This window comes from Adiantum capillus-veneris, chromosome 24, assembly GCF_014529385.1.
Source record: "Adiantum capillus-veneris isolate H3 chromosome 24, ASM1452938v2, whole genome shotgun sequence".
Classification (NCBI taxonomy): domain Eukaryota; kingdom Viridiplantae; phylum Streptophyta; class Polypodiopsida; order Polypodiales; family Pteridaceae; genus Adiantum; species Adiantum capillus-veneris.
Window position 1 is genome coordinate 80,020,280 of NC_140954.1, and position 24,769 is coordinate 80,045,048.

General features: G+C 43.1%; 3 protein-coding genes across 3 annotated transcripts; 2 read left to right on the forward strand and 1 right to left on the reverse strand.

Annotated features, from left to right (window-relative positions):
• Positions 1-1,001: 1,001 nt before the first annotated feature.
• On the forward strand, positions 1,002-5,796 carry LOC147426643 (uncharacterized). The gene is made up of 4 exons (XM_086499023.1): positions 1,002-2,472; positions 2,577-2,678; positions 4,890-4,943; positions 5,413-5,796. Exons 1-4 carry the CDS (start codon positions 2,231-2,233, stop codon positions 5,471-5,473), a joined length of 459 nt encoding a protein of 152 aa, XP_086355149.1. The 5' UTR covers positions 1,002-2,230; the 3' UTR covers positions 5,474-5,796.
• A 6,108-nt stretch (positions 5,797-11,904) lies between these two features.
• LOC147426644 (uncharacterized) lies at positions 11,905-14,189 on the reverse strand. The gene is made up of 2 exons (XM_086498397.1): positions 13,968-14,189; positions 11,905-13,576 (listed from the first exon to the last, which is right to left on the reverse strand). The coding sequence occupies exon 2, from the start codon at positions 13,491-13,493 to the stop codon at positions 12,249-12,251; it is 1,245 nt and encodes a 414-aa protein (XP_086354523.1). The 5' UTR covers positions 13,494-13,576; positions 13,968-14,189; the 3' UTR covers positions 11,905-12,248.
• Positions 14,190-15,920: 1,731 nt separating this feature from the next.
• On the forward strand, positions 15,921-16,826 carry LOC147426645 (uncharacterized). The gene is made up of 2 exons (XM_086498225.1): positions 15,921-16,062; positions 16,123-16,826. Exons 1-2 carry the CDS (start codon positions 15,921-15,923, stop codon positions 16,824-16,826), a joined length of 846 nt encoding a protein of 281 aa, XP_086354351.1.
• The last annotated feature ends 7,943 nt before the right edge of the window (positions 16,827-24,769 follow it).

The following is a 24,769-nucleotide window of genomic DNA, read 5'->3' on the forward strand; positions in this document are numbered from 1 at the left end:
TGACCAATGCCAATCATAGTAGTGTGTAGAATCATTCTAGATGCATAGTATAACTCAGGCTTAGGCTCATGACACAATCTTACTCCATTGTGCTTGCACTCTCATAATTGAAAAGCCACTTTTAATCATGAATAATCCATGCACGTTGGGCAAGCTTGCACCCAAATTCCAAATTCCAAATTCAAGAATGCCCTCCACATTGTAAATCCAAGAATGTCACCCAAGGCTCTACCTCTAATAATGGTGCCTATGCCTCTCTCTGCCCACAATATCTAGGGCTTTGGTATTCTCTCTATCTCTCTCTCTTCCATTCTCACTGAAGTAGTAGCTTGATATCCTCGCTCTCTATCTTGTTTTCAGCACATTTTGGCTGTTGTTGCCACCAAGGCAAACATGAGTGAGGTGCATGTAGGTGAGAGAAACAACACAAGCGCACAGAAGAAGAAGCAAAGGGGACCTGGATCTTGTAAGAGTGTCAATGGGGAGCGGCACTCGGTTCCACCAACAAGAAAAATGATGTTGTAATTTTGATGGATAATGTTCAAAACTTGCATAAGATATGAACGTGTATGAAAGGTGGTCTGAACGATAAATCATGTCCTCTCTCTCTCTCAGATGCTCGTTCACTCTATCACTCAAGCTCTCTCACGCTTGCTCTCTTTCTAAGCTCAATTTGCCTCAAGCTTTTGAGATACTACCCATCTATTGTCGGCCTGTGAGAGCCTCTACCGTTGCGGGGAGAGATGTGTGTAAGCGGGGGTCGAAGAGTCGGGGGCCGGAGTGTTGAGTTTTCGAGAGCTTGTGGGAATAAGTCTTTGCACACATAAGCGTGTAAGGCTCAATTGTTTGGCCTACGCAAAGGGCAAAGGCTATAACGTTGCGTTCTCTTTTTGCTGACTAAAATAGAAAATGCTCAAATTATTTGATTGGTTGCAATAGACAGTGAAGCATTTACTTAAGATATGTGATGTTGAGAATGAAAGGGGTGAATAATAAATTATTGATATTAGTTCAACTTGAGCCATGCATTGAGCAAGTAGGTCGCTACAGTTTTGGATCAATTTGTATTAAGGAGAATCATGACAGATGGTGTTATGCTTTGGGAAGCGGTCGGGTATCGGGCCTCATGATTAAGTGACTCGGGCCTCATGAGGTGGCAACACATACAGGAGAGAGTAGAGATAGATAAGCGGTGTGCAGAGAGAAAAGCACAGGGAGACGAAGAGATTTTTGTATTTGCCAGAGTAGCGTCATGATTGTCTCTGCTCTCTCTCTCTCTCTCTCTCTCACAGGCGGATGGGTACCAGAGTAGCGTGGCGATTGTCTCTACACACTCTCTCTCTCTCTCTCTCTCTCTCTCTCTCTCAGGCGGATGGGGGACTGTGTTGATGCCGGATTGGGGCACCTGCTAGCGCAGATGGGATGCTTCTATTTCCTCTGCAGATCTGGACGGATGCACGTCATGTGCATAGGATGTCAGCAACGATGGTGACCAAGGGGGCACTGCATACAGGGCATCCCTCTTTTACCTTTGCATTCAGAGATTCTGATCAAATCTTCAAGGCACAGACAAGAGGGTGCAAAAGGCGCTCTGCCATAGAATCCTGCAAAGGGTGGGGCTTGGGGTTGAGCCTTCGATGTCTCTGTTGAAGATGATGACGACGACATGGCAGTGCCTTTGCTTCAAAATTGGTGGATTCCAAGGGAAAGAAATTGATTGAGTTTTGTGATGGGACCAACTGTGAGCGGAGATGGGATGCTTCTGTTTCCTCCAGTTTGTAGAACCAAGGAAGCCAGGTTGCGAGGTGCGTAGGAAGAGTGCACCTTGGCTCTCTCTCTCTCTCTCTCTCTCTCTCTCTCTCTCTCTCCGTAGTTCACAGGAATATTCTACACAGAAAAAGCGGGCAAGTGCCACGTGCACAAGAGAGAGGTTTAGAGCTATGTCGTTGAAAACTGGTTAGCGCATGGTGATGCAAAGTAAGGGAGTGAACTGAGGTCCCTGATGCAGGGCAGGGTCGAGGGTTGTGCGATCGCGAGGCAGGCTAGGTGCAAGTTGTGTGCAAGCAATGACTTTTCCTTCAAATTGCTAGATTCTGAAGGTCTAATTAATTGAAGTTTGAAGTGTAGACCGATTAGGGCCTTGCTCGTACAGAGGGCAGTATGCATAGGTGCAACTGGAGAAAAAGGTGATGTGGTCAAGAGAGCATGATATGATGAATGTGAAGTAGAGATGGAGATGGCATTTGCGAGCAAGAGGGCCGTGACAGAGGGAGACATCCCAAGTGTAGATTGGGTTGCAGAGGCAGGGAAGCTAAAACAAGCAACAATAGTGGAGGGTGGGTGGAACTTCACAAAGTCCATGACGCTCACAAGTCTGCAACGTTTGCCTCTAGGTATCAAAAAAGCAACCTTGACTTCGACAGAGAAACAGCTTGAGCTCAGGGTTCTCTCTCTTGTTCTTAACAACCCATGGTATTTGTGTGTGTGTGTGTGTGTTTTTTCTTTAAATTGACAAGATTCTTTTGAAATCTTGGATACAAACCAGTATCATCTCTCTCGCTTTTGTTTCTCTGCAGGGTGGCACCCACTGGACGTGCTGCATCTCTCGTTCCTTTCCTCTCATTTCCTTATAGTGCAGGACCTCGATGCAGACGTGCATCTCTCTCCATCTCGTCTATGTGCGGGGGAGGCCCTGCATGAGAGGGCATGATGTGGACGGTATGTAGAAGTGAAGGCAAGTGTGGGTTCTCTCCACTCCAAGGAGGGTTGCATAGAAAGGGCATGAGGTGTAGGTCGTGAGGTTTTGACTCGGGTGGAAGATGTGCGCATCAAGGAAACAAGGAAACACAAGGGGGGGGTTGAGCACACATAGGCAATGATTTGGGGGTGGAGGGTTTTGCAGGGAGGATACCTTTGCTTTATAATGTTGAGGATGCAGTGGGAGCGAAGGGGAAGTGTCAGCTGGCGACAGGTCTCTCTCTCTCTCTCACACAATTGAGGGCATGCAGCCTATGAAGGCAGTAATGCCTATGTTTTTGTCTTTGTGCATGTACACATACTAGACGAAGATATGGCTCTGTCAAGGATTGTCAACTGGCGATAGGTCTCTCTCTCTCTCTCTCTCTCTCTCTCTCTCTCTCAAGGATTGTCAACTGGCGATAGGTCTCTCTCTCAAGGATTGTCAACTGGCGATAGGTCTCTCTCTCTCTCAATTGAGGGCATGCAGACTATAAAGGCAGTGATGCCTATGTTTTTGTCTTTGTGTGTGTTGACAGACTGGACGAAGATATGACTCTCTCTCCTTGCAAGCCTGGCAAAATGTACGTCTTTGCAGGTTTTGTACCTTTCGCATAATGGCTTTCTAGGTGATCTTCCCAGGGAGCTTGGTTCACTTTCAGGGCTTCTCATACTCGACATTAGCAACAATAGCATCTAGCAGCCTTCCAAAAGAGTATTGTAATCTTCAGCTACTCGAGACTATAAATCTGAGTAGAAATTTTCTCGCATGAAGTATACCAATAGAATATGGTAACCTTGAATCTCTTATGTATATGTTGTTTCACACAAACCGCCAGCTTACAGGTGCTCTCCCTCCCCTCTCCCTGCATCTCTTGGCAACTAAATCAACCTTGTTAAGTTTTGAGCAGGCGACAATGCTTTGTCGGGGACTATCCCACTTGAATTGAGTGAGTACAAAAGCTTGGAAGTTCTCACTCACACACACACACACACACACACACAAAGAGAGAGAGAGAGAGAGAGAGAGAGAGAGAGTGCAAACGATAGGTTATACTTTGGATGCAAGGATAAATTATTTGTTTGAGGGTGAGCAATGGCTAGGGGGGTTTTGTAAAGGCGGGCATGGCGAGGGGTGGGGCGGTGCCACACAGACAAATGATGGCCACAAGTCTCTATTTTTTTTTTTTTAAATGACTATTGATCCAAAACTAGCTTGACTTGCAATGAAAACATTGAGGATAGACATTTTCCATTTGAATGTCCCAAGATACATTGCTTAGTCCTTGATTGGAGATTTAACATTGTGAACTTCATTGAATACCCTCAAGGTTTAGCCCCCCTCTCTTTGCATTTCTACTACCTACTTGTTTTTCATTACATAGAATCTCCCCAAGATCCTTTAGCATCTCCAATTAGCATGTCCATGCACGTTACCATTTAAAACCAATGTTAATGAGTAGCATTTGAACTCATCACGTACATACTAAGAAACTCAACCTAAACCACTAGGCTATATGCCTGCGCTCGTCCTTGAGTTCCCTTTGAGCCATGAAAAAAAGGATACACCCCCCCTTCCCCTTTTCCCTTTAGCTTTTTTTTCCCACCTTTCCCTTTTCCTTTTCTTCCCTCCCCCCCCAAACTAATTAATTAATGACTTCTGAAAAAGTCGTTTTGGCTCCCTACTATGGTAAGAGCTAGCCAAATTCTTTTGTTTTAACCGTGGGAAAAAGGGCACATTTAAAGCTTTCCTATCTTTAAGGTTAACTTTTTTATGGAAATGACTTATAGATTAATAATATTTGAAGCAGTTGCATGTATTTACACTAAAACTTTTACAATTTGACAAGTTTTCTTCAAGGCAAGCTTTAAATCTAGCCACATTTCTGCAAATGATTTACCTAGTAAAACATAAGATTTTTATTTGAAACATTTTAGCTTTCATCATACGACCAATCTATCAATTATAGGCAAGCCTTGTGATTTTATCACTTGTTGGCATTGTCTGCTTGCAGGTAGTGATATAGGGCTGGAGCCTATCAGATGATGTACACATTTTTAAGGCTCATTTTTAGGCCTTTTTTTAAGGCTATTTTCAGATTCTAGTCCTCCTCCGATGCTCTGTAATAAAAATAGCGTTGCTTTGGCAAAAGCATTCGTCAACGCGAGGACGAGAGCAAGAAGCTGGGAGCAAGCACGTTAGCAAGGTATGGCTGGCTCTCTCTCTGTCTCTGTCTCTGAGAGAGAGAGAGAGAGAGAGAGAGAGAGAGAGAGAGAGACACATACATGTGTGTTGCGTTTCTTTTGATCTGTTTGTTTGTTTCTATTTGTTTTCTTCTCCTCTTGTTTGTAGACAATATACGATGTTGCAGGTAATCCTCTCTCTCTCTCTCTCTCTCTCTCTCTCTCTCTCTCTCTCTCTCTGTGTGTGTGTTGTGTGTGGAACTCAGATCGTATTGATAAAACTACTTCAACAAACAAACAAGGAGACCACTACCATCGTAACTTGTAATTAAGGGGCAACACAACCATATGTAAAGCTTCCATACATGAGCTCCGACTACCTTACTATTCCCAGCCTCTGCCTGAGATATTACATTTTCAGTATACAAATATTAACTCTTAAAATGTTCAGAAGGATCTAATCAGCTCGACTTGTTGTTCTGTGGTGCAAAGTCCTGGCTCCTCTTCTCAAGACTCTCTCCAAGAACGAAGCACTCGAATCTCCGAACCTTGATATGCCGCAGCATGGATGCTCTCTTTTGAATGTATGCAGAAGGAGGAGGTTTCTCCTACACTTGCATCTTGAAGGCTTGTGACATCACCCAAGCAGTTAGTAGGGGCAAATGACTTCCTCATGTTTTCACCTGAGAATGATTTGAGTGATTGCTAATGTTCGTCTCTCTCTCTCTCTCTCTCTCTCTCTCTCTCACACACACACACACACACACAGGCAGTGCCGCCGTTGGCAACTTAGTGACGGCCTTGTTTTAAAATAGTTGATTTTAACCGCTCACTGATGAAAACTTGCAGACCGACTTGAGCCGGATTTGGGCAAGGTGTGAGGGCGTGTGTGTGTGTTTGGGGGGGGGGGGGGGGGGGGGGGGGTTGCTACCCAATTCCTGCTCGCTGCAGCCCGGCTTGCTCAATTCCCTACAGCTCACGGGCCCAAGCGACTCCTCGATTGGTCTTTGCTTGCTTTGCGGCAGACAATGGTACGACTTCAAATTGCACGGCTTCGCTCGACTCTGGCTCCTCTCTCAAGCTTGCTGCACTGCCCGCTAGATGCTCGAGCCCGCTTCCTGCTTTTGACTTGCTTTGCCTTTTAATGCTTCACTTGATGGATCCGATTTCATTCACGTTGTTGCTACCACAAGAAGTTTTGGACAAATTCTCACAATATTTCGCACATTGTGACTTACCTCAACATCATGAGCTTCTCTGAGGGAGGCGCCGCATACCTAGCTAGGTACGATTGGGGGTAGGGGACCGTCGGCCCGGTGGGGGGGCAGGGGACCGTACCTAGCTAGGTATGTGGTGCCTCTCGAGCAGAAGCTCATGATATTATGCATTGTATGAAAAACATTGAGAAAGACTCCGTTTTCCTACATGAGAAAATTTCTAAATCTTCTTGTGACCCAATCCGCCTTATTTACTCTGTCTGCTCAATTCCTGCTTACGAGATGCTAAGCTAATATCCTCCTCTCTGCCTTGGTCAAGCTCGATTCACTTCGATTGCATAAGCTTGTGGCTATGCTTCAAAGCCGATTTCCGCTCTGAAGCTCGAATTTCCTACTTATTGCAGAGCTTCTTGATTGTCTTGCAAGCTTAAGTCTTCCGACTGCAAGCTCTCGATTTCTAAGCTCCAAATGGCCTCAGCCCGCAGAACCTGCAAAGCTTCTAAGCTCCCTAGCTCGGGGTCGGTGCACACACGGTTAGCCGGGGAGGGGAAGCCGGCGGCTTGGGCTCTGATACCACTTGATAGATCCTAAGACTGAGTGCAAGAGAAGGGATGGAGAGAAGGGGAAGGGGATGCAGGAGGGAGACATTGTTTTGGTGGAGCTAATGAGACTAAACTCTCACTCCTTATTCATTATAACCAAAGAATGAAGTAAGAGGGCGGGCGCTCGGCCACGGGGCCTGAAATGCAACACGCCTCTACGGTGGCACACAGTGCAACGGGGTTGTAGGAAGAAATCAAACTCTGACTCCTGAGTTGTATTTCTCACTGTGGTGGATTTCGTACACTATAGCCTTAAAGAGTCGTAAGTCGAACCGGTTGTTCCTAAGCGCAGCCTATTGAAAGGTAGATTGATTAATATGTTCCAACTTGGCTAACCAGCTTCAATTGTAAGAGCATGATGCAAACCATTGATTGAATGTATACATATCTATACTAATATAAAGGGGGGAGGGATTCTAGCCCCCCACATGGCAGCCTCTCCTTCCTTCAAGCTAGGCCCCCGACGAGAGAGAGAGAGAGAGAGAGAGAGAGAGAGAGAGAGAGAGAGGTTCCGTCGTTGCCTAGTGTGTGTGTGTGTGTAAAGAGAGAGAGAGAGAGAGAGAGAGAGAGAGAGAGAGAGAGAGAGAGCACATTTTCTCTCTACATTGGTGTCTAGTGCCAAGCTTGCAATCACCACAGAGATCTCAATAGAGCACCTTCTTCAAACAGTTCAAAAAAGAGATGGCTCAACTCCCTCCTTTGGCCTCTTCAGAAGACCACTCCCAATTTCTCAAAATCCCATGCTCCAACAAACGGCCTATGACAAAAATCTCCAAATCCAGTGTCTTGGTTTCTCAGTTTTCTAGGATAACCTTATCTTCAGAACGTGTGTGTTGTTGTTTTTTTGACTTATACCTATATACAAAAGAACATAAAAATTCAAAAGATAGCTGACTTTAGACGAAGGACAAAAATTACTCAGTCTTTGATTCATTTTTGTACATCATAGTGAGAATGAGGTATCAAGCTAGTGTTTTGTTCATAAATAGTCAAGAACAACTTATTCTGAAGTGAGAGAGTCTAAGTTCGATAGTGATGGACAGCAGCTTATACAAAAAGATCTTAATTAACGATAAAGTCCTCACCTGCATCCATATTAACTAGACAACAGATTCGTTAGTCTTGAAATAGGTTTCAACGAGCCTATCAATTGTTATCCATATCCTATTTAAAACCTTTTTAACCTATACCTACCATTCATATAGTGTTAAATATTAGCAAGTATCCATTCTCAAAACTATAAGCCACATATGAAAGTGACGTGTGTGTGTGTGTGTGTGTGTGTGTGTGTGTGTGTGTGTGTGTGTGGAGAGAGAGAGAGAGAGAGAGAGAGAGAGAGAGCAAGCATAGTTTCTCTTTACATTGGTGTCTTGTGTCAAGCTTGCAATCACTACAAAGCTCTCAATAGAGCACCTTCTTGAAACAATTAAAAACAGAGATGGTTCAACTCCCTCCTTCGGCCTCTTCAAATTCTGCTCCCAATTTCTCCAAATCCCATACTCCAACAAACAGCCTACCACCCCAAACTAACCCCACTTCCATGTCAGGGGATGGCTATTGCCCCTCTGGAGCTCACCATCCTAGACTGACTCCGCTACTTTCTCCTAGTGCTCTCTTGCTTTGAGCCATGTGGAGAGCCGGGAAACGGCTCGTCGTTATAGGATCAACAGATAGATACAAAGTATTTTGACTTTTCAATTTCAAGAGACTTTTCATTTCCTACACTCTTACCCTTCACTTTTTCATTTTAGAAATTTTGAAAGGAGAACTTATGGAGGTCTAATATCTACTACTGGTAGACTACATAAATAATGGTAGCTTCTTCGTTTATTTAGCGGAATCTCCACATATTCCTTGCTTCACTGCGTCACTGCCCCTTGCCCCTTGCTCTTACCTTTCTCCAAAACGAAGGTTCCGTGTTTGAACACAGGCACGCAGAAAGTTGGTTTTGATGCACATGAGTTAACCACTCAAACCAGCCTCATTTGCTGATCACATGCGAATGGTATGTGCTTCAGAAAAATAAACCCATCGTCTACTCCTCAGACTACCTGCACCTCAGCTTACCTCCGCGTCCTCATCTCCTGCTTCTGCTCCTGTTTCTATCGCGCGTGGTTGTCTACGTCTTCCTCCCGTAGCTCAGCTTGACTTGCTCGTCACCGTCTCCTACCCACGAGATCTTGCAAGATTCCCCTTAATGGGAACTTTTCGAAAATCGTAGGGATGGCATTCTCAAAAATAAAATCAAAAGTTGAAAGGTTCTTCTCCATCCCAAAAAGACATTGTCCAATGCCTCTGTGTCTCCTTCACGAATCACCGCACTGCCTCTACACCAATGTTCAGGAAAAGTGTGCCTCAGCTTAGCTTTGAGCCGGTTGCAAAATCAAAGTAGCGGGTTGAGAAGAGGGCAAGAAGGAGAAAATTCCGCTTAAAATACATGGAAAATAGTGTAATTTTGCAAAAATACTGGCTAGTATTGTAAAATTTCCGGTTCAAATTTGTCTTGAAGGGATTTTTGTATGTTTGTGAAAACCGGAACATTGCTCTACACCTTTTGTGTCCGCTTCGGCGCCTTCTAGACCCTAGCCTCTGCACCCACCCTCCGCAATCACTCCCTCATGACACAGCTCTCTGACTAGCAATCTCAACATGGATTCTATCACCCTTTTGTGAACGTCCTTGTAAAGCCACGTGTCTGCAAGGAATCTGCAAAAATGCCTTTGTCGATGCTCTGTTTTGTACGGGTCTTTGCTCTGTTTGGCACATGCACGTAGAGAGAGAGAGAGGGAGAGAGAGAGTTTTCATGCAAACTGCTGCCACTATTGTTCATATTACCCTTTACGATTTAAAATGAACTAGAATATTTGTTAATTCCGGTTTTGAAAAATTCAAAATGGGTACGCCCTGCTTGTACATGCCGGTTGAAAGCAAGAGAAAATGGAAAAATTATGGCTACATTTTGAGAAAATCAAAGTAAGAATGGTCAAAATTTGCTCAAAATCTCAAAATTTCCGCTTGATTGATAAATGGGTCTCTTGATTTCATATCTTTGATTGATTGAGGTTTTCTTTTTTGGCTTTCCTTTAAGCTTACCAAAAAGGACTTGCTTGCAGATTGTTTTTTTGTTTTCGGAGTCGGGTAGGGCACGCCCGGCCACTCCCCTCATACACCAAAAAAGTATACAAGAAGATCGACCAAGACTATGCACACAGAAACCTTTTCGTTTTCGTTAAAGAGCCTCGTCAGTTTCCTTTCAAAAAATTTAATTAAAAAATATCTATGTTAGTTTGTAAATGGTCCCTTCATTTAAGTTGAAGACTTCTTTTTCAACTTCTTGTTGTAAAATGCCAATGTTCTAACACTTGTCCATATAATTTAAGTTCTATGGAGCCAAGTCTCAATGTTTGCAAGTGGTCATATTGCATATGTTGTTTATTGCCTCCAAGGCTCTCTGCAAATTCTCCATGTGGACCTTCCACACTATATCACGTGGGCTTCTTCAAATGGGATCAACAACTGGGGAGATTCAAGCCGTCCCAACATATATTTGTAAATTCAAAAAACTTTGTAAATTTTGATATGCTCGTAAATTATAGCCGATTCATGCTCTGCATCTTGAACCCACTATCAGCTCGCAGTGAGCCATTTGCTCTAACCACTACACCTACATACGTTCATGGAAAAATAGGGACTTTGGATGTGTGACGTTCTAAACACGGACAAATTTGTAAATGCGGGGATCCCTTGTATTGCCAAATCTCACGGCTCACAGTTGACACATTCCAACCCTCACCCCAAGGGTTGGGCATATTGCTATGATTAGTGATTAAGGGAGTTGGTGATGTAACTATTTTTGTTTGTATATTGGTCCTGACTAACTTGCCATATAATGCATTACTAATGATTACAAATAGATTAAAGTCAAGGATGAGTAGAGAGGTAGCTATGAAAATTCTTATTTTAGACTTAACTAAGTTGTAATTTTATTTACCAATGCTAAAATGGGTAGAGCCAAGAAAGGTCGTCTTTGAGCATCCATACATACATAATATAACCATTCCGTTAACCCTTCCATGTTGTACACAAAATTATTATACTTGAAATCGCCACTTTTCTTTCATAATACCTTACGGTAAATTATAGGAGACACGGCATAGCCTTCATGACTAAGTAACACAAGGCATTAAAGAGGCGGGCGTAAGGAGATCAAGGGCAAAGAAGTTCCCATATGAAGGTCGGGGAAATATGGGCCATGAATGCCAACTTAAAAACTAAACCCGACAATGAATTAAACCTGAACAACACCTATGTTTTTTATAATAAAAGCTTGTAAAAACAACCGCGGTTACAACATGTGCACGGTGAGATGGTTAGCCCATACACCTCAATCTTGGCCGCAAGGTCCTGAATTCAAACCCGGTTGATGGGGGGCCATTTTTTGCACAGGCCAATCTTAAATTTTGCCTCGATTTTCATGATGTGAAAAAAAAAACCCTGTCTACAAAAACAACTGCGGTTACAACATGTGCACGCGGGTGAGATGGTTCTTAAAAACTAAACCCGACAATAAATTAAACCTGAACAACACCTGTGTTTTTTATAATAAAAGCTTGTAAAAACAACCGCGGTCACAACATGTGCACGGTGAGATGGTTAGCCCATACGTCTCAATCTTGGCCGCAAGGTCCTGAATTCAAACCCGGTTGATGGGGGGCCATTTTTTGCACAGGCCAATCTTAAATTTTGCCTCGATTTTCATGATGTGAAAAAAAAAACCCTGTCTACAAAAACAACTGCGGTTACAACATGTGCACGCGGGTGAGATGGTTAGCCCATACGTCTCGATCTTGGCCACAAGGTCCTGAATTCAAATCCGGTTCAGTCTTAAATTTTACCTTAAATACAGCTACCTACTTCCATAGCTTTTCCTCGGCAGGCCATCTTCAAAGATTCAGAAGTAGCCCATTTAATCATGCCGATAAATCGATGATGGGCTCCAGCTTGAGTCAATCTCAAGCTGAATGATACCACCTACACAAGCAGTAACATCTTATCGAAACAATTAACCTTAGAGCATTTGAAGGCAAGAAAAGTATCAGAGCCATTATGCACAAAAAAATAAAACACCTGCTCAATGCAGGCAATAAGTACCTTGAGAATTGGAAGAATTTTGACTGCGAAATGCAGGACTATAATTGACACCTCGTAGCTCCATACATCTCTTCAAAAATATATTCTTGCTGGCCAAAAACTACATTGTTATGTATAGAAGCCCAAAAACAACATAGGCATGCACAACACAAATCCAACTTCTTCCTAAACTTCCGATCATTTTTATTGCTATTGGAAACTATCCGGCATATCCGCCACCGTTTTATCAGGTATGGAAAGTGCCAACACTCGGTAGACAGGATGCCCCACACCTCTACATAAAACAAACTATCTGCAATAATAGGAAAATAGTACAAAATCCACTCGGTCTACATATTGATAAATGAGCAGATGTAGACTACTGCATTGCATTTGGTGCAAACATTGCATCTTGCTCCTTGATGCACTTCCTGCACTCATATTTGGCCAAGGATCCAGTAAAATCCACCGCCAGTTGAGACGGAAAAATGGGACCAGATACATGCTTTTCATCTATATCTGCTTGCTCTGCTCCTTTCGCCTTTGCAATATGCCTCATTTCTCCAATATGGCTCACTTTCTTGAAGACAATGATAGTGTCCAAGCCCGGCGCATAGGCAGCAGAAACATACACAATCTTTGAGTTTTGGAAAAGTAAGGTAACAGGTTTGACGCTCTTGCCAGGCTTACTTATGTACTTACTCCGCCATGCATTAAGCGACACATGCATAGCAGCAAAACCGCCTACTTTCAAAATACGCTCTATCTCTGCAACAAACAGAGCAGGCTCCGAGACCTGATCAAAACTTGATGTGAAGGCAAAATCGAAGCCTTGGTCTTCCAGCTCCACCAAAGCATTTCCCACTTCTTGATTTGAAACCATGCCATCAGGAGAGACATCAATGCGCTCCACATTTTTGAATCCCCTCTTCTTCAAAGCCCGCACCTTTCGACCAGCATCGATATCCAAGCAGAGAATTCTCTGCTGGGACTGAAGCAAACCCTCACCTGATAATTCATGCATTATCTTGATGAAGCTGACCAGCTTAACTCTTAGCAAAAACTGAGATCTCCTGAACATCATCCTTTCTAATCCTGCTGCGAAGCTCGTCGATGCTGCTGATTTTGGCCTAGAAATGTGCATGCCCAAGCTTGGCATCCCTACATTCTTAGGTGTTAAAAGGCCATCCACAGCCTGATGTTGCTTGAAAGACTGGGAGGTGAACCTGTAAAAATTCACCATTCCGGACATGTAGCTTGCTAAACGGTGCACATTTGCATGCGCAAGAGAGAACTCATTGATCGTATGATGCCAGCTTGTCAAATGATCCTGGACCGCTTCACAAAGACAAGCCCAATCAGGGGTTTTAGTGTCATTTGCATAACCTGGCAAGAAAGTAAGGTATCCAACTGAAACAAATCCTCTCTTCTGCAAGCTTTGATCTTCATGCTTGCCACCGATCAAACCAATGAAAGCCAAATAAGAAGCAAAAATCACAAAGAAAGTGACGATTCCGTAGATGACGATCCGGAGAATGCGACCATGGGCTTGCCCTCCAGTAGCAGAAACATGAAGACGAAGGGGTTCATGCTCCACAGCATCTTCAGGCAATTGTGCACCCATGCTGTCTTTCCTAATTCTGTGTATAACGATCACCTAGTCGGACTCGACAGGCCTCGTTGTATATGCTCTGTCACTTTCCATAGCTGCAATAGAGTCACACAAAACTTGCGATTTTCGCAATGCGAGACCTCTTGGGTTGAAGTGCAGCCTTCAAAATGTGAAGCTATATAGATGTGTATGTATGTTGCATAGAAGCCCTTTACACTATATATAAGTGTGTGTGTGTGTGTGTGTGTGTGTGTGTGTGTGTGTGTGTGTGTGTGTAGCTTTTACATTAGCATGACTTCAGAGTTTTGAAGATGTGGGAAGCCCATCAGCACCAAGGGCATGCATTCTGCACACAATTTGCGTGTTGCAAAGATACCTCTGTAGGTACAAACTTCACCGAGTGTGTGGGTGTTTGAAAAAGCACTAAGTGTGTGCAAGCAGAGAGAGGGGCAGAGAAAAGTGGGGGAAATTTAGCGAGAGCAGAACCTGGAGGAGGTATGGTTAGCACCCATCAAAAGAGCAGAGTGCGCGGGAGAGGTCTTCGTCAAGAGCAGGAGAGGTGCCTTGGGCAGCTGCTTCTGGGTGAGATCCATGGCGGCTGTCTGAGAGCGCGTGCAAACGTATTTCCTTGAAGGTCGCGGTAGCATACCTATTTAGCGAACGAGAGGGAACTCAGAGAAGTAGCCTCTGAGAGAGAGAGGAAGGGAGAGGTACGTTTTCGATACAGACAGCCCGTGTCTAAAGCTTTAAAGAAGGCCAATGGGACCGTTGAAGCGATGTTATGCCACTGTGGCTAGCGTAATGGCCCAGGTTCGATACCCCAACGGCATTTCAAAATATTTCAACTAGGTTTGCACGGGCAGGTGTTACCGTGCTACAGCCTACAAGCCTGAGAAAGACGTTTAGGCTAAAAGAAACAGTGAAAAAAGCTCGAGCTGTCATTTAAATGCCACCTGAATAGCTTATCTTCTTTTTTTTTTTAGAAAAGTGGAATTGAACTGAAGAGAGAACTAACGAGCCAGATTCAAAAGAACATCATGTCGAGGGAGGCAACATGGATGTGGGGGTAACTATTCCTATACAGGAACTTGAAGCTTGGCACTCTCAACTCCAACACAGAGTAGTCATTGTTCTATGCTATGGCATTAGACACTCATTGGAAGCACTGAAAATGTGGATTTCTCAACAGTGGGACCAGAAAAATATTCAAGTTTCTCATGTTCAATATCTTCCGAATAACTCTTTTTCTTTGATGATAAAAACACAGCTCTACAAGTAGTAGGTTCTGGACAGTTGGATAATAAAAAACACCCCCATGTCAGTTTGGTATCCTGGATTCAACCCTAAAGGTCCTAGGCCAACCAAAGTGCCAGTGTAGGTAGACTTTCCGGATTTACCTATAGAACTATACCCATGGCTTAAGAATGTGGGTGCCTGTGTTGGAAGAGTATTGGGTCAAAGATCTAGAGGAGGCATAAATCCGAAGTGGGATCCTCAATTGCTGAGAGAAGTAGGTCTGAATAATGAACTCAAAACTTGTATTCCTATCAAAGATTCAAAAGGTAAAGCTCTGCATCTTCAAAGGATAGTGTATAAGAATTTGCCCAATGCTTGTGGCATAAATCCCAAGTGGGATCCTCAATTGCTGATAGAAGTAGATCGGAATAATGAACTCAAAACTTGCATTCCTATCAAAGATTCAAAAGGTAAAGCTCTGCATCTTCAAAGGATAGTGTATGAGAATCTGCCCAATGCTTGTTTCCATTGCTTGAAGCAAGGTCATCATATAAAGGAGTGTCCTGACCTTAACCCACCAGCAGATAAAACAGAAAACCCCAGTGAAAGACAGGATGGCTTTTAACAGGTACCCAAGAAAAACGTTTACAAAAACCAAAAAAACTATAAGTCGTCTTCCCAAAGAAACAGGAACACTTACAGTCCTCTGCTTACTGATGTATATGAGCCTTTTGACTATGAAGTAGGGTCTTCTACGAATAAGGAGGATATTCCTCAAGCAGATGGTGAAGAAGACATTTCTGAACATGTACCAGAGAAGGCCAAGCATGTTTCTCTTTCTCAGAGTACCCCCAAGGAAGTGCCTAACCCCGCTGAGAGCCCAAATGACAAGACAAGAGGGATGTCTACCGACTCATCCTCTAACTCTGAAGAAGAGTCAATCCCTAGTACCCAAGTTCACCCCAAGCTACCTTCAGATGTTTCAACTTTTGAAAGACAGCTGGAGCAACATTATTCAAAACTCAAGGAGTCTGGTTTAGCACCATCAGCTCCCGAACTATCAGTTGACATACTAATGACGCAAGCTGAAGAGGAAAAGTTTCCCACTCCAAAGGCTCTGAAAACCAAAAGAAAGAAGGAGTCTTCAAAAGACCCTACCAGACAGTCTGTCAATATGGCAAAACCTCCTAAGAATATCAAGAAATGAAGTGCCCGTCTTTTAAAGGTCTTACTTTAAACTGCAAAGGACTCTTTGATCCCTTGAGAGCCCAAGTTATCAAGAAATGGATGAATGATATAAGCTTGAAGCCTGATTTTATTTGTTTACAAGAGGTTAAAGCTGCAGGTACAATTTTGAAGGCAAATCTCCAAAGATAGGGTGTTGGTTACTTGTGGTATGTTTCAGGTCACTCTCATGGCAGGGGTGGGGCAGCTCTAGCCATCTCGGAAAAATATAAGTTGCTGGTTTCTCATGTACATACAGGAACCAAAGGCAGTTGGGTGGCAGTTACCCTCTCCTCTCCCTTCAACTACACCCTCGTTTCTTTATATGCATCTAATTCCATTACTGGAAGAGCTCAGATCTGGGAAGAACTATTGGCCCTTCCTAACTCTTGTATTATTGCAGGAGATTTTAACATTGTTGAATCTCTTGCAGACAGGTGGAGCAGCAAAGGAAATAAATTGAATAGTAGAGAACTGGCTACCTGGGATCAATTGACAGACTCACTAAAGATAGTTGATGTCTCCCTCGATATTGGCGTTACTTGGTCAAATAAACAGCAAGGTAGCTACTATAGAGCTACAAGGCTTGACAGAGTCTACATGAATTCTACTCTAGTGCAAGATTTCGAGCAGGTAACTTGTAAAGATAACAATCTCCTTCTGTCAAATCACTCTCCTGTAGTCATTGAGCTTCATAAAGAGGAATGCATTTATAAAGCTAGATGGCCTCATATTGATCAGTATTTACTGTCTTTAGACATTGTTAAGGAGAAAATCAGAGACATATTTGACAAGGCTTTTTTGAACTCTTCTTCCCCATTCAAGGCTTGTGATAGTTCACTGAAAGACTCTCAAAGGATTCTTAATGGATTCAAAACTGGCTAGGGAGATCAGGGCTAAAAAAGAAGGATGAGGATAGCCAGTGAGATCTTTGACCTAGAAAAGTCTGTCCCTCCCAATAGTCCTCCCCCCCCCCCCCCTCTCTTATGGATCTGAAAAACCAGTTGAGGATAGAAGAGCTCCTAGCTACTAGGGCTTCCTTGAACTAGACGAGAGAATTCTGGATTGGTAAAATAGATAAACCTGATAAGAATATGTTGAACCTTCTTAAAAAGAAAAAAAGAAAAGACCTCATCCCTTTTCTCAAAAATAAAGATGGAGCAAGTGCTAGTACCCACAAGGAGAACATGAGGGGGTCGTTAAGGATTATTTTGCTGATATTTTCTCAACTCCTCCCAACAGGGGGGCTGATCAAACTAGAGCCAGGGCTACCATTGCAAGGATTAAAAAAAAATGGTCTCTGCCCAATTGGCTGCTCAAATGGATCATCCCCTCACTAAGGGGGAGTTAATGGAATCCATTCTTTCTATGAAATCTGGTAAAACTCCAGGTGTTGATGGCATACCAAATGAATTTTTTAAAGAGTATCATGAATTTTTAATTCCTCACTTATTGAAAATTTGGAAGGAAGCCCTTAGGGTAGGAGCTCTTTCTACATCCATCAATATTGGAGTCATAAGACTCATCCACAAGAGAGGGGCTAAGGAGGATTTAGGGAACTAGAGACCAATCACGTGCGTGACTTCTATATACAAGGTCTTTTCTCTCTCCCTAGCCAGAAGATTAAGCTCTATTGATAAGATCATTCTTCCAGAGCAGAAGGGATTTATCAAAGGCAGGTTCATCTTAGATGCTATAATCACTCTTTGGGAATCTATTGAGTATGTTTCAGATATGGAGATTTACTTTATCTTTTTTTAAATTGATTTTGATAAAGCTTATGACAGAATGGAATGGGACTTTATTTTTCAATCCCTAAGTGACATTGGGTTCGGGAGACAGTTCATAGATTTATTCAGATTTTGTTTGGAAATGCTTTTGCTAAAATTGCAGTGAATGGTGAGTTGACAGATTCTTTTCCTTTGAGAAGATCAGTGCGAAAGGGCTGCCCAGTGGCTCCCTTGCTGTATGCTATATGCTCCGATTCCTTGGGGTGGCTTATAAAGGATGCAATGGACCACAAAAGAATCAATGGAATTGACATTCCAGGATCCAAAAAAGAGCTTTGCCTTCAACAATTCGTTGATGCTACTAATGCTCTTTTGTCATCTGATTCTCAATCTATTGAGAACTTTTGGGATTGCCTTAACACTTTCTGTGTCGCTAGTGGCTCTCTTATTAATCATAGTAAAACAGGATATAAATGTTCTTCAGGGGACTGTCCGCAACTAATTCTGGAAGCTGGATGCAAGCTAATTCCTGATGGACAAGTCTTCAGACTGTTAGGTATTCCCATGGGTTTCAAAATTACCTACTCCCAAAGATCAAACAGAAACTCTTTAGATGGCAAGGTTACCAGCAATCCCTTTCATCCAGATCTTTTGTCCTGCATCATTACATTCTTCCCTCTCTCATCTACTTTCTGGCTTGTTGGAAGCCTGCTAAGTATCAGTTGAACATGATCTACACATTGGCAAGATCCTTTTTATGGGGAGGCGATCATGATCACCCCCGAGTGGCAAAAGTCTCATGGGATACATGTACTCTTCCCAAGCTCAAGGGTGGTTATGGTATTTTGAATCTCAATTTGGTGTCTACTCGGCTTACGGGCAATTGGATTCTGAGATCCATCTCTTTGGAAGATTTCTGGGCCTTGTTGCTAAAGAGAAACATAGCAGAGTATAAGTTCAAAGACTACAGAACCTAGAAGGATTTAAATTTCAGAGAAGTGATCTTGTCCTAGAGGGAATTCTTGCCATATGGCTCAAAATTAGTGTGCAGGTTTTGGACGGCTTGGCAAGAGATGAAGCAGAAATGGACCCCATCCAAGGAGATTAGAAGAAATTTTTCTAATTTTTTGTTGGATTCACCATGGTTTGGCTATTTTGCAGATAAAGCAGGGCTCCCGTGCTCAAGGAGAGCTCACAAATGTCTCAAAGCTGGCATTAGAGCTTGGAAAGACCTGCTTGATAATCATAAATGCAAAGATGCAGGTACCATTCAGACAGAGTATGGGATCTCTCATATGGATGCAACCTGGTGTATTGAGAGAGTGCATTTAGTTTTGTCCAAACACAACTTACCTGCAAGATGCTGTAGGAAAAGTTCTCTGTCCTTTTTAGCCAAGGATATCTACAAGCGATACTTGGCACGAGGTATTGTAGAAGATCAGATGAAGCAAAAACTTAATTCTAAATGAAGGGCTCAATGGAGTGCAAAGCAGTGGACGTACATGTTTAAGTGTCTGTGGGTCTATCCAATAGCCAGAAAGCATAGTTTTCTCTTGTGGCTAATTATTCACCAAGGTGTATGGTGTGGTGCTAAAGTTGCAAAAATTGGTAGTGGGAATGGAATTTGCGTCAGATGTAACAATAGTATGGAAGACATCCCCCACTTGTTCTTCAACTATAAATGTGATCTTCAAGTAATACGGGTACTGAGGAATTTATTATGGGAAATCAGACCCCACTTGATGGATGTAACAAAGTGTTTACTTGGGGTCTCCAAGGGATGGGATATTCCGTTGAGGAACATTTGGAGAGGAGCCATTGTATGGCATATGTGGAACTCCAGACTATAAGCTATTTTTTCAAGTTTCGTCAACACTCACTGCTCTGTTCTTTGGAGAGATTTAGCCATGTTGGCTACTTCTTTATGTAACGAGACTAAGGATGCTTTGGATGTTCCAAGCTATGTAATTCAAAGGAAAACTCACTGGAAACAATGGAGAGCCAAGGTCCCCCTTTTTTATAGTGCTACTAGATTCAAAATGAGGGCCTTCATGTTTGATATGATGTAAGCCTTAAGCTTTAGGCCTAACCCACCCCTTACCTGTGGGTTGAATAGCTTATCTCGATGAGCTTTGATGTAAAAAATGCTCCTATGTTTCCCATTTAAACAAAACTCAAGTCACTCATCAAACAATGAGACTAAGTGACACCCATATTAAATGCGAGGTGGAGTAATGGGATCGACAGTCGGGGCTGCGGCGCGGGATCTCGAGGCGCACTAAACCCGGCTAGCGGGGAAAATGAGGTGCACCGTAAAAAAGGCGAGGCGCATTAAACATGGCCAGCAAGAAAAAAGGCGTGGCGAGGCGATTTGAATCCAAGACCTGGCCGTCCGAGTTTAGGGTCACATGGGTTAACCACCTCACCCGCGCATGCATTGTGTACTCACAATCATTTTTATAACATTATATTATAAAATAAAATGCATTTCCCAGGTTGTCCAGGTTTAGTTTTTTATTTGATTTTTGGGGTTGCGATCTTCTCGGCTTTCGCGCCTGACCTTCTCCGCCTTTGATCCCATTGCCTCCCCCTCTTAAATATGGGTGCTACTTAGTCCTGAGGCTCATCAAAGTCATCATCACTATCTCCCATGGCATTGAAACTCGTAGTGGTGCCATCGACGAACACTAAACTTGGACAGGGATCACGAGACCTACGCACCCTAGAATATGTTAAAAGAGTAAACTCGCACAATACAAGTAATCTCCATAACTACATGTGACCATGGGGGCACCGAGTGGTGACAGTCCTAACTTCTCATCACTTATGGGATTTGGCTTCGAGTCCAATCCGCTGCCCAATTTTCTGTCACCACTCAATTTCACAATATCCATGTCGATGGTACTCAATCACAAGTCTAAACGCCCACGAGCATTAATGATCCCGTAGAACTTATTGTGGAGGCATTGACCCTTTATACATCACAAAAAAAAACCCAGCATAGAATATCAGTCACATGGGGTGGGCCCCTGTAGAAATTTACACTTTTTTGTCCTTGTTTCCTCCATATCATATGGGCTTGTGCTTTGTCATATGGGTCAAGAAAACCCTCGTAGGTATGTAATGCAAGAGCCCTCTTAGAGCCATAGACCAGATAAGGTTGGGTTCAGGAAAAGAAAGGAGAAGGGCCATGCAAAGATCGTGGCTCTCATCCATTGGACCATGAGAAAATGGAAGCTTAAGGACTCACCATGGATTCTCCTCTCTTGAGAAGCTCACTGCTTCTGCTACCTTTCCACCCCCTTCTGGCAAGTTGGGTGCGCCCCAAAATATACACAACAATCGTGGTGTGGCAAGCCCCTCATCCCTCTCTCATAATGAGAGTACACCTCTTTTTGCCCCGTAAACATAAATCCAACAAATTTACTTACTTCTTTGTGGTCTACCTTTGGCTAGGGATGCTACCAATCTTGATGGTACAAACCGGATAAGTCACCATAGTGTGAAGAGATGAGGGCCCAAAAATGTTAATGAAATCATAAAGCTTCACTTGAGAGTGGATTTGGGTTTGAAACTGGCTTTAACTTTTGGAATGCCAATGGAAACTTTGACATTTATGCTCCCCTCTTCTACTACTTGCTTGCATCTCTTGAGATATATTAGATGGAATCTTTGGATCATCTCTCCTTTTGGTACTCTGTGTAGATAGGTCTAGAAGCACATGTCTCTATTCTAACTGTTGTTCCCCTTTTATCTTCCCATATCAAATGATCAATTTAATATGAAAAAATCATTTGGTAAAGTTAGATATTATATTCTATGACACCCAATTATCAATTGTTTGTGTAGCACGGACTTATTTAAATCCCCACCCACCTTCCCCTCTTATTCCACCTGCAGATTCCTCTTAAGTGGATTAATTTCTTGTAATGTGGGATTAGGTCCTTTGTGCATGCCAAATATTAGGCCGGAGAGAACCCTAGTAGAAGTATGGAACAATATGCATGTGGATTGGAAAACGATGCAACTGTTTGTACAAATGTGTCGGAAGGAAGTCTATAAGTCAGATGCGCACTGCGTACTATGTAGATTTATGGATGAAAGTACGTTAGTTGGATGATGATGAATAACACTATGATTCTTGTGTTTTTTGTCTTTTGTACCTTACCTACTAGTAATGAAGTATTTGTTCATGTGTTCTGTCTATTACATTACACACGGGCAACAGAAAGCCATACATTGATCAAATGTCGTCTCAAAGTATCATACTGCATTTAAGCACAATTAATATATGCCTCCATCCACAACTATTGGGGGAAGAAAAAAAACCCAAGGGCCCTTCTTCCACATTATATAACTCTTCACACATATGACAGTAGTAAGGGCAAGGGTCCTACGATGGCTATGAGGGCAAGGAAGTACTATAAGGGCAATGGTCCCACGGTAGCTATGAGGGAAAGCCCTGCCACGAGAAGGGCATCGGATGGTCAAGGAAGATTCAATGGAACCTTGAGAGATTAGCATACATGCCTAACATGTGGTAGGCCTTGCCCTCCTAGCCATTGTAGGAACCTTGCCCTTACATAATCAAGAACGAAGAAGTCTGCAAGTCACGTGGTCATGACCGTTTTCTAGTTCTTTCATATATGTCTTGCAACTCTTCTCCACACCAACTCCTCGCCTTTGGGGCTGAGGCCCCCTAGTCATGTGCTCCGTGAGAAACAACAAAGTTCACCTTAAGCATAGAGTGCTAGGAATCAAGAGCATTAGAGGTGCTTCTTTGTGTGTGTACATGTTGACAAGAACGATCACAAAGCTGCGAGGCTAGAGATGATAAGGATGCAAAAAAAGGGCTGCTCTCTGAGATCTCTATAGACTTGAATCAAACCAACATGCATAATGGCAAGTCAAGGAGCCTCAACTACTTATTCTTTTGTGGAGCATACATGCAATAGTGCCAGTGAGGAAGCAAGGAGGATAGATGCATCACTGCATGTGTGATTGTGTTGATGCAACTCACCGCCACATTTTCTATTTGATCCCTATTGAGTGTGTGTGTGTGTGTGTGTGTGTGTGTGAGAGAGAGAGAGAGAGAGAGAGAGAGAGAGAGAGAGAGAGAGAGAGAGAGATAGTTCTATTACCATCCTCGGAGTTCAAATATGACCTATGGGACCAAATGAACATGTCACGTGGTGTAAGTGGAGGTCATAAGTGACTTTCGATGCTCAAAAATGGCTGAAATGAGCATCGCAATAGAGAGTCCACATCGTGGTTGGGAGAGGAAGGTATGTAGGGAGAGCTCATGGCTAAATATATGGGGAAAAGAGGACCTAATGTGGTCAAAATCTTAGCACTCAAGTAGTGTGTGGTACTCACTCTCTCGCACTTGACGAGGCATAAGGTGCAAAGTCGATGAGACTCCTCGCCAGCGCCCCAATGTTCTGTCTCACAGCGTAGAGAATGGGAGCTAAGACTAATGGATGCAATGGTGCGGATCGCACTCAACGGGATGGGCTCAAGGATGTAGGGATGGGTTCGGTTACCTCGTTCGGAGAAGAAGAGAGATTTGTAGTTTGGGGCAATGCGTGTGGTGTAATGGCTGAAGTGAGAACCTTCGAATTTCTCCCAAGCCGTGATACATTGGCGTTGCAAGAAGGCCTCATTAACTTGGGAGTCAATCGACGCATCCTTGACCAAGTGACATGCATCCCATCTTCCAAACCATTTCTTGATGTCAAGCATCCACTTCGAACTTAGTATTTTGCTCTTGCATGTCTTTTGGACCTTTTGACTTGCTTCATATGCGATTCTAGAAAGTCGATGCAAAGGGCTACGTTGTGTCTTAAGCATGTACTTCACAACCCTTTGCATGCCCAAGACCTCAATGGGAAGCGATCTGGACTCAAGAAGTAAGAGCATGTAGGGTGTTTGTGTCTTGACTTGGAGAAAGTTGGTGAGAAAACGCTTTTGGACATTCTCAAACTCTTTCCAAGTAGATTTCCAATGCTTCCACCCCACACCTCCACTCCATAAAGAAGCACCGATGTCACCAATGTCTCAAAGAGGTACTTTTTGAGAGCCCAACGCTTGATCTCTCCAGCATTGCACATGTTCTCAAATGCATAAGAAGCCCTCTTTTCGGCTTTCAAGCGACACATTGCACAATCCTTCCATTTATGAGTGGATGGAACCTCAAGGCCAAGGTACTTGAAGTAATCTACCACTTCAAGTTGCTCATTGTTGTATACAATGCATGGATTTTCATCATTGAGGGTCTTTACAGGCATAACCTTGGTTTTGGATCCATTCACGATCAGCCCGCTATGTAGGCAAAAGCGTGCCAAGATACTGATAAGCTTTTGTGCATCTTCTAAGGTATGTGCCAAGAGCACTACATCATCGGCATAAAGCAAAAGCATGATCACCACATTTCTGATCTTAACCTCTTCTATGCATTCTTGCTGCATAAAATCAAGAACCATGCATTCCAATTCATCAATGAGTAGCCCAAAGAGGGTTGGGGAAAGTGGGCATCCTTGTTTGACACCAATGGTGCTTGCAAAAAATTTCTGAAATTCCATCTCCCATATGTAATCGACATATCACTTTTTGGTAGATGCAAAAGACTGCATGCATAAATTCTCTCGGCACTTGCATACGTCTCCAAAGATTTCCTCGCGATACCATGTCAAAAGCTTTCTTGAAATCCACAAAGCAACAATACAACTTTTTTCCTTTCAATCGAGACGCTTCCATAAGAACTCGAAGAGTGACAAGGTGATCAATAGTGCTATGATGCTTTCGAAAACCTGCTTGGCCAAGCGCACGTTTGCCATTCTTTTCAGCCCATTCACTTATCTTCATCTCCATGATACATCCAAATAACTTTGCCATCAAAGAATAAACCAATATAGTGCGATAGTTGTTTACATTGTTTACATCTTCTCCTTTGTGCAAAGGTTTGATCCAATTTTCACTCCAATCATGAGGCATGTCATGCTGAAGTGCAAGGTTAAACATATCGCATATCCAATATCGTGTTTTCTTGCTTGTCCATTTAATCATTTCAGCCTTGAAACCTTTAAGGTCCCCTGCCTT